This window comes from Belonocnema kinseyi, chromosome 7, assembly GCF_010883055.1.
Source record: "Belonocnema kinseyi isolate 2016_QV_RU_SX_M_011 chromosome 7, B_treatae_v1, whole genome shotgun sequence".
Lineage (NCBI taxonomy): Eukaryota > Metazoa > Arthropoda > Insecta > Hymenoptera > Cynipidae > Belonocnema > Belonocnema kinseyi.
This window is the reverse complement of record NC_046663.1, coordinates 139,160,410-139,169,275: the sequence shown is the minus strand read 5'-3', so window position 1 is coordinate 139,169,275 and position 8,866 is coordinate 139,160,410. Positions and strand designations below refer to the sequence as shown.

The window sequence follows — 8,866 nt, the reverse complement described above, 5'->3', positions numbered from 1 at the left end:
TTGACAGGCGTCATTTGAAGGATCAAGCTCGACGAAAATCGTTCACATTAGTGAATACTAATGCCATCTCTTAGAATTTTCAGGTACTTATCAGACTGCCTAATAAGTCGACATGTCCATGCATTTCTAGCTATATATTCGGAAATACTTGTAATTTAGAGCTGAAACTTTGTAGAAATGTTTACAGACAGTTTTGTGAGACATTAGGCTCAAAAAAAGCTTAATGCTAACATCTTAAAAATTATGGTTAAAAATGTATAACTTTCACGCAAGTTTGGACCCGGAAATAAGGCCAAGGGGCGAGGAAATAACGAATTCGTGAAACGGCTGACTGTAAGGGCCTTTTGACAAACTACAATTACTCCCTTGGATTTTTTACGTGTCTCACGACGTTTTTCTAAAAATTGGAATTTTCTACTCCAATGTATTTTTATTAAATGTAAAAGCAACACGAGGAGCCCTTTCAAAAAATGCTTAAAAGAAAATTTGTAGGTCTTTTGAAAAGATAAATTTCTCCTTCGCACTTTTTTACATATCTCGCTTAGTTTGGCTCATCATTGAAATTTACAATATTTACTTATAATTTTCCATGGATAAACAAAGAACCTTTGGTTAAGGGTGTCTGGTTAACGAACTCATAGCCCATCAATAAGACTCAAGAAAGTTATCGGTGGCTTACGAAGATTGCTGAAATAATGACTAAATAATAATTTTTCGCAAAAATGACTAAAAACCGCATCTTATAGTTCGGCAGCCAGCGACAGATTTTTACAACGAAAATCCTTTCGACTGATAATTCGTGAAATGCTTCAGATAATTTTATCATGAAGCCTCGCGAACATCACCTGCGTCACCGTGTGAGGGCCTGGCAACGGCAGCCACACACGTACATAAAAAAATAATGTTTTAAAATTATTTAAATTATTTCATTAAACCTATGGGTTTACATGACTTCCATACCTTACAATCTTTCCGTTTATATCTATAATTTTTTACAATCTTAAACTTTCTATATTTACAATTATTTACAACTATTTACATAAAGTCTTATATCTAGTTTCTTATTTCTATTTCCTGCTATAGCGCAATTTAGAAATTATTAGCAAACCAGTGAGCGCGCGAACGAAAGCGAGAGTGCAAGCGAGAGAGAGCATAAGAACGCAAATGCATCTTAGGCTACTTAACTTTCACTTTACCATTACTTACAATTTTTACGTTTCTAATCTAAGCCACTTCCGTTTCCGTTTTCTTTCACTTTTTTATACCTCCATTTACCTTTTTTCACGTGCACTCTTTCATTCTCTCTCATTCGCTCCGCTAGCACCCTCCAACTCCTTCATCCATTCTTTTCCTAATCCATCTTCCCCTAGGACCTTCACCACGTTTTCTCGACAGTTTCCTTTATCTTCCATTCCTCTCCTACATCCTTCCCATACATGTTCCCAGGTTTCCTCCTCCCATTCACATATTCTAAACTTTCTGTTCTCTTCTTTTTCCCAGTATATCTGCTCCCTTACCTCGCTTCCCAATCTAAATCTTACTATTCTGGTCCACCTTCTCTCTCCCCATCTCTTTTATAAATACCTTACACCCCTTCCTTTTTTATCATCTTATACCATTTATTGAATTTTGATTCCTCAATCGCCCCCCATCTTTCTATTAATTTCTTTCCCTCTCCCTTTTTTCCATTTCTTCATAGTTTACTCCAGTCCCGTCTTCTATTTCTCTATTATTAAAGAACTCCCACCTTTCTTCTTCCCATCTCGTTAATTCGATTGCCCTCCCTCTCCTCTCTTCTACCTCCATCAAACACTTTCTCATCAACTCCCCTCCCTTTCCCTCACATAGCTTCGTCTCAAATTTCCATGCCTTCTTTCCCGCTCTAATACTTAACTTATCTCTCTGCGCTTCTTCTCTCACCATATATCCTGGCATCCTCCAGTCTGCCCCTAGTGTACGCCTTATATACCTTTCTTGTAAGCTCTCAATACCTTTTCTTTCTTTCAATCCCCATATCTCTGCTCCATTACCTAATACCGGCAATAAAGCGTATCAAATAACCACATTCTCCTTCTCCAATTTTTTTGAACCTTGTTTTTCCTATTCCCCATATCTGTTCCATTACCCCTGCTGCTTTTTTATCCTTTCTCTTATATGAGCTGTATGATCTCCATTCGTTTGCAAGATATATCCCGAATATTTATACTCTTTGACTTCTTCTAACGTTATTCCTTTCCATCTCCTTGTTCATTCTTCCTTCCTTCCTCCTGCTTTACTAAACCTCATTATCTTTGTCTTTTCTACATCTACATTCAGCTTTCTCCCATCTAAGTATTTCTCTAATCCTGTAATTAATCCCGCCATCCCTTCTTCATCTTCGGCCATCAACACTACGTCGTCTGCGTATGCCAGTGTATATATCTTTTCCTTCCCTATCCTAACTCCTCCCCAACTCTCACCTCTCACCAACCAGAAATTATCTCCTACTTGCTCTCCTACCTTTACACGAAAATTGCTATCATTGCCCCCTTTTCCCTTTTAATTCTCTTATTTACTACATAGCTCAGAACATATATGTTGTCCATTACCCCCATTCCTTTTCTAAATCCTGTCTGATTCGGTGATTCGATCTTGTTTTCTTCAACTTCTATCTTCAATCTTTCCGACAAAATAGTTACATATACTTTATACAGTGTTGGCATCAACATCGCCCCCATATAATCTGTAACCACCTCTCCCTCGCCTTTCTTTACTATTGGTATAACTACTCCTTCTTTCCATAACTCTGGCCACTCCTCTCCTCTCCATACTCTATTACTCTAAAAACTATTTCTTCCATTCTATCAATTCAATATCTTGATTTACTCTTTTTCTTGCTCTATTTACTACCTTACATACCTCTTCTTCCGTCCTAGCCTTCTCCGCCTCTTCCTTAAACCTTTTATTCTCTTCCTCTTCTTTTGATAACACAACTCTGTATACTCTTTCTTTCTTTTCCTATATTCTTCCCCATTACTTTTTTCTTTTCTCCACTTTCTTAATTCCTTTCTGACCTCCTTTTTTCTCTCTTTGCAGTCCTTATACCACCCACTTCTATTCCCCCCTTTACTAACTTCATTTTTATTTGTGCATTCTAATCCTATTTTTATTTCTCCTATCATTTTTTCCATCTCCTCGTCCACATTTCCCTCCCCCAATGTTGATATTTCTTATATTTTCTCTAAATTGTTCTTTTCCTTCCCTTGACCAATCCCCTTTTCCTACACTTTTTACATTTGCTCCCCTTTTACTCATATTGCTATTGCTTTTTTGTCCCTCTAATGTCACTATTAAGGGAGAGTGATCCGAATCAATACATTCACCTACCTCTAGTTTCTTAACCTTCTCTCTTACCTCATCATCCACTATCACATAATCAATTACCGTTCCTCTTTCACTTCCTGAGCGTGTATATTCTCCTTTTTTATCCCCTTCTATATTTCCGTTTAAGGTATACCATCCCAACTCCTCCAAGCTCTTCAACCACTTTTTTCCTCCCCATTTAGTACGTTACCTTTGGATTTTCTTCCTCTCTCTCTTCTCCCCATTCCCTTCCTTCATTGCCTCTTCTACTATTACTCCTTCTTTTTGTTCATTCCTGTCTTTCTTACCTTCCTCTTTTATACATTCATTTCTTACTCCCATCACCATTCATCCCATTGCTCTGCCCTTTTTATTCTTCCTCTTTGATTTTGCTTTTGCCATTTGTAACCTCTTGGTAACCTTCCCCTTACTCTTTCCCATCCCTTTCATCTAACCAAGTCTCCATCATTATGACTACATCCCATTGTGTCAAATTTCTCATAAGCTCCCTATCCTTTCTCTCCGATCCAATTCCTCTTCTAGTTTCCCTGCAGCTCATTTCTTACTACCTGTTCCCTTTCTTCATTCCAATCCCACCATACTCCATCTATCTGAATTCTCCCATACTTAACCCATGTTCTCTTTCCCTTTTTTCTTTCCTCTTCCGCTATTTTCCTTAATTTATACTGCGTCTTCCTTTCTGGCCATGTCGAATCATCCTCTATTCTCTCTGGACTACGATATAATAACCTCTTCCTTAACATCACCTCCCTCTTATGTTCCCATTTCTTTAGTTTCACCAGTACTATCGCATTTCCTCTATCTCTACTTTAGCATAAACCCTTTTTAATACTTCGTCCACCCCTTCCTTCAGCTCCTTCCCCTCTAATCTTATAGCTTTTATCACTATGTTTAATTTTCTTTCTTCCCTCTCTTTCCTTTCTATTCTTTGTTCTAATTTTCTCAGCCTTTTAATCTCCTTATTCCCACTCTCGCCCCGACACAATCTCCGTTCGAGCTTTCAAGTTTCTTCATCCTACTTCTCATCTCCTCTACCTTTGTATTATTATCTTCTTCTTGCTTGTCTAATTTTTGCTCCAATGACTGCATCTTATTTTCTAACTTTTCCCTGATTTCTTCCCATTTTTTTATTTCTTTCTTAACTTCAGCTATTTCCCGCCTAATTTCCTTCTTTAATTCCTCTTCCCCTTTCACCTGCTTTTCTTCATAAATCCCTATTACCTCTATCATCACTTCTGGAATTTCATTTAGTCTTTCCTCTTTCATGGACACTTCACTTTCCTCTCCGCTACCGTTAACACCCTTGCTATTATCGCTCTTCCCTACCAAACTCTGCTTTTCTGGCGTCGATCTAAACATTTTCTAATATTTTACGCTCGCCTCGATATCTTCCTTCTCTTCACTGCTTTCCCTCTCCCCTCTCTTCCTTTTGATAAATGCTTCTATTGACCCTACGCATTTTGCTCCTAATCTTTCCTTTTCAATAGTTTTTCATACTTCTCCCTTGCCTTCCTTTCCTTTATCTCCTCTTTCGGCGTACTGAACCCTTCTTGCTCTAACTCTGTTTCTTCCGCGGAGATACTCGCTCCGCTAGCCATGAATCAAATTCAAACTTTCCCGCCTTCTATACTTCCCTGCCTTTACACACGATAGACGCGCCGCATGGGCTCGACGTGCCGGTACACGATTTTTTTGTCGGCTATTCATAATACCCTCGAAATTATTCGGCCCTCCTCGGCTTACTATGTGACTACATGCATCAAAAGTCAGAAGGGACTTTTTTATGGACCTGGCATAGCTGATTGAAGGTGAGTAGGTGTTATACACGAAAAATTGCTTCATAAAACTTAAACGCATTTTTCTCAAAACAGTGTTTTTACGATTGGCGGGCATTCTAATTCAAAAACTATTCAATCGATCAATCTGAAATTTTAATGTTTTTCTATACGTCAATATCTATAACTTACGACTATTTTGAAGAAGATTTGATAAAAATTTTCTTTAAATTTCATCTAGATTTTTAACTGAAAAAATTAGATTTTTGAAAAATAAAATTCTAAGGTCAGCCACTTTGTACATTTTTGCCCGAAATGAATGATCGTAGTCTATTTCCTAGCCAAACATGTACTCTTTCCAATCCCGTTTGATTTTTTGGTTTCAATCGTTCCAGTCACTTGCAATCATGCCCGCCACAAAAAAAGAGGACTTTTCATTGATCGCAAGAAACAGCTATAAAATGTTAATAAAAAAATTATGTAAACATTTTTTCTTGTTTTTTAAGTTTTAAATTACATGTATAAAAATATCCAAACCCATGAAGTCCATTTTTGTTCATTTACCAGCCCATTAAAAATCGCAAAAATTAGAAATCGAAAAAGGGGGGTGGGTAGCCTTTAAATAAACAAAATTCAGCTGGCTGTAACGCGGTGGATTATACATCAGTTGCTCATACGAACATGAAAAAAAATTTTTCAGCGATTTCCTCGCGGTTGAAAATGTGTAGAATGATAGTTTAGATGACTTTAAATAAATCAAAAAGTCAGCTGGCTGTATGTCGTGGGAAAACCCATCAGCTGACGCGGTGAAAGGTGTAGGGCGAAAGCTGCGTGTGAGCGCTGATCGCCTATTTAAATACATCAGCTGACGGGTTTTTCTCTGGCATACAGCCAGCTGACTTTTTTATTTTCTTAAAGTATCGTCTAAACTATCATTCTGCAAATTTCGAACGGGAGGAAAACACTGAAAAAATATTTTTTTTTCATGTTCGTAAGATCAGCTGATGTATAATCCAAGGCGTATCAGCCAGCTGACTCTTTTTTAAATTAAGTATTACGTCAACTATTATCTCACAAATTTTCAAACGGGAGGAAATCACTTTAAAATATTATTTTTTTACGTGCGTGGGTGACTGCTGTTGCCTAGCCCACCCACGGTGCCGCAACTGACGTTCACGAGGCTTCATGATACAACTAGCTGAAGCATTTCACGAATTATCAGCTAAAAGGAAATGACTGACAAAAATATGCCACTGGCTGTCTGACTATTACGAATCGAAACGAAAGCAGAACACGTCTGGGTCTTCCCTTCTTAGTTGCAGTCTCGTGTAACCGAATATCAAAATAGTGATCTTCAATATTTTCAAACTTGATTTAAATACCCTGTAACTAATGGATTTTTGCATGTTTTTTTCTTCTAATTTTACAATAAGTGATGAAAAAGAATGTTATGAGGTATATAAGTTTTTATTTAAAAAATAATAATACTTTAATTTGAATAACGCTATAAAAGTTTTGAAGAATGCTCATTTTTCAGTTCTTGTTAAAGTATAATTTTCGTCTATTCTTTGGCAATAAAGTTACTTCAATTTATGTCAAATAAAAATCTAGAGACTGATGAACATATCTGACACAACCGAATTACATTATGTATTCTTGAATTTCAGTGTACCGGGTTTTTATACTCAAAATAATAATAATAATTTAATTAAATGAAATACGTAAGTCCCACATACCTTAATGATTATTATGCGCTAGTAACGATATTTTAAAAAAGGGTGACAGTTGTTTTATTTAATCTTATTAAAACATGAATAACTAAAATAGATTCTATGTGCCAGATAAACGTTCTTCCTTCTTTTCGTGACGTTTATTCAATATAAACAAGTTTTAAAGAAAATGCGTAATTAAACTTACGTCATATGCAGCTTCTGCGTCATTATTGACGGTTAATTGTGCTAATTCCCCAAGACCCAAAGCAGAATCACTTTCTTCACAAGGTCGTCGTGGGTCAGGTTGTAAACCTCTGCGTACAGCACCTAGGAATATATAAATTAATAAATATTTATAGCATTGCAATGCGAGTACAGAAAACTTTCGCTTTCTTCATTCTGAAATTCATAACGCATTTAGAAAATAAAAAGCACCAAGAGCCGTCCCTGAATTATACATATAAAGAAATTACGAAATATTTAGGTCTCTCTACTGCAATTTGTACCATTGAATAAGTCAAGATTTCCTGAACTGTTTCGGCCTACCTGTTTCATATCGTGACATTGAAAATGTTAACATTATCATAACTAGAGATAGACGATATTAAATTGTTGCGATATGGATACATACAAATCAACAATGGACGATTCTCCAGAAAAATAGAGACAAGTCTTATTTCAAAAATAGGGAAGAATTGATTTAAGAACTATTTCGTTTGTTCCTATATTTCTTTTAAGCAACCAAGGAAAACTTTTTTTTTTAATCAATGAGTAGTGATGGTTAACATATATTTAAACTCAAAGTAATAACTTAAAATTCAGAACAAAATTTACGGCTTTCGACTTTATCGATCTTAATTTAAGAGTGCTATGGACCATCCTGGGACTTTAGTCAATTTTGTATTCAACCTATTCAAAATTAAAATCAACTCTTCATAACCCTTAATACAGACGCCCATTTACGCTGATACATCTGCATAACTTCACCTAACGGTTCATTCCCGGTGCGAGTGTATTTCCTTACCTCCCAAAATCCTGCCTAGGTAAACCAACGATTTAGTTTGACAGCTGAACTGACTCATAATAATTGACGCTTATTAATATTATTTAAATCATAGTTGCCTGATAAACAATTTCTTATTATTACGAAATAATTTTTAAATTATTAACTGAATATAATAGACAGTTAAAGAATACTAAAATAAATAGATTAAATTAGAAAAAAATAATAATCAACAGCCAATGAGATGCAAATTATAATTTAAAACCATTAAGGTAAAGGAATCAAATGTGTCTATAAGAAACGTTATGACAGTCAGCCATCTTCCATGCTTCCTTTCCAAATTGTTCGGTAAGCCGATCTCTATAATAGTTAGAGCTCTTTCACGGTTTCTGACCAAAAATATTTCCGCCGCGCGAGCACTTTCTCATTGCGCGCTTAGCGCCCAGTCCCAGCACGCCTCGGGCGCGCTAGGAAGCTCTCGGGCTCGTTTTCTTACGTTTAATGCGTACACTTCAACTGAGTTTTTGTAAGTGTTATGAATATTGTAACTTAAATCGACAACTGTGATTTAAACTTCTAAAAAAATATACGGACATAAAGAAGGTTCTCAACGCACCTGCGGTTTTGATAATTACATTCTAATTGCGACAATCTCGCTCTGCGCTCGATAATTGGGTTATAGAAACTATTCAGTTTGAAGAATAAAACGATGTAGAAAAAATTTAACAACATATAAGAAGAAGGTATGTTTTTCAATATAATGTTAATAAAAAACCAATTTGTTTTTAATTTACTAAATGAGAGATTAATCCTTAGACTTTGATTCCATTCGTTAAAACTTCAGTTATAAGACAACTCTGCTTTCATTAAGGCGAAACGGTAGGTTTGGCTGAGCACGGCAATGACTGCACTGATATCTAAAAGAAAATCGGAAATACAGTCTAGTGCCCCCTGGCAAGTATGAAGACAACCTCATACCCGAAAATTGGTAGGATTCGGTTGGTAAAATTTTT

General features: G+C 36.2%; 1 protein-coding gene across 1 annotated transcript in view; it reads right to left on the bottom strand.

Moving 5' to 3' along the window:
• LOC117176693 (striatin-4) overlaps window positions 1-8,866 on the bottom strand; it is a 292,342-nt gene that overhangs the window by 48,798 nt on the left and 234,678 nt on the right. Inside the window, exon 10 of the mRNA XM_033366947.1 lies at window positions 7,056-7,177. Within this exon, the coding sequence (XP_033222838.1) occupies window positions 7,056-7,177 (122 nt within the window). The remainder of the gene's footprint in view (window positions 1-7,055; window positions 7,178-8,866) is intronic.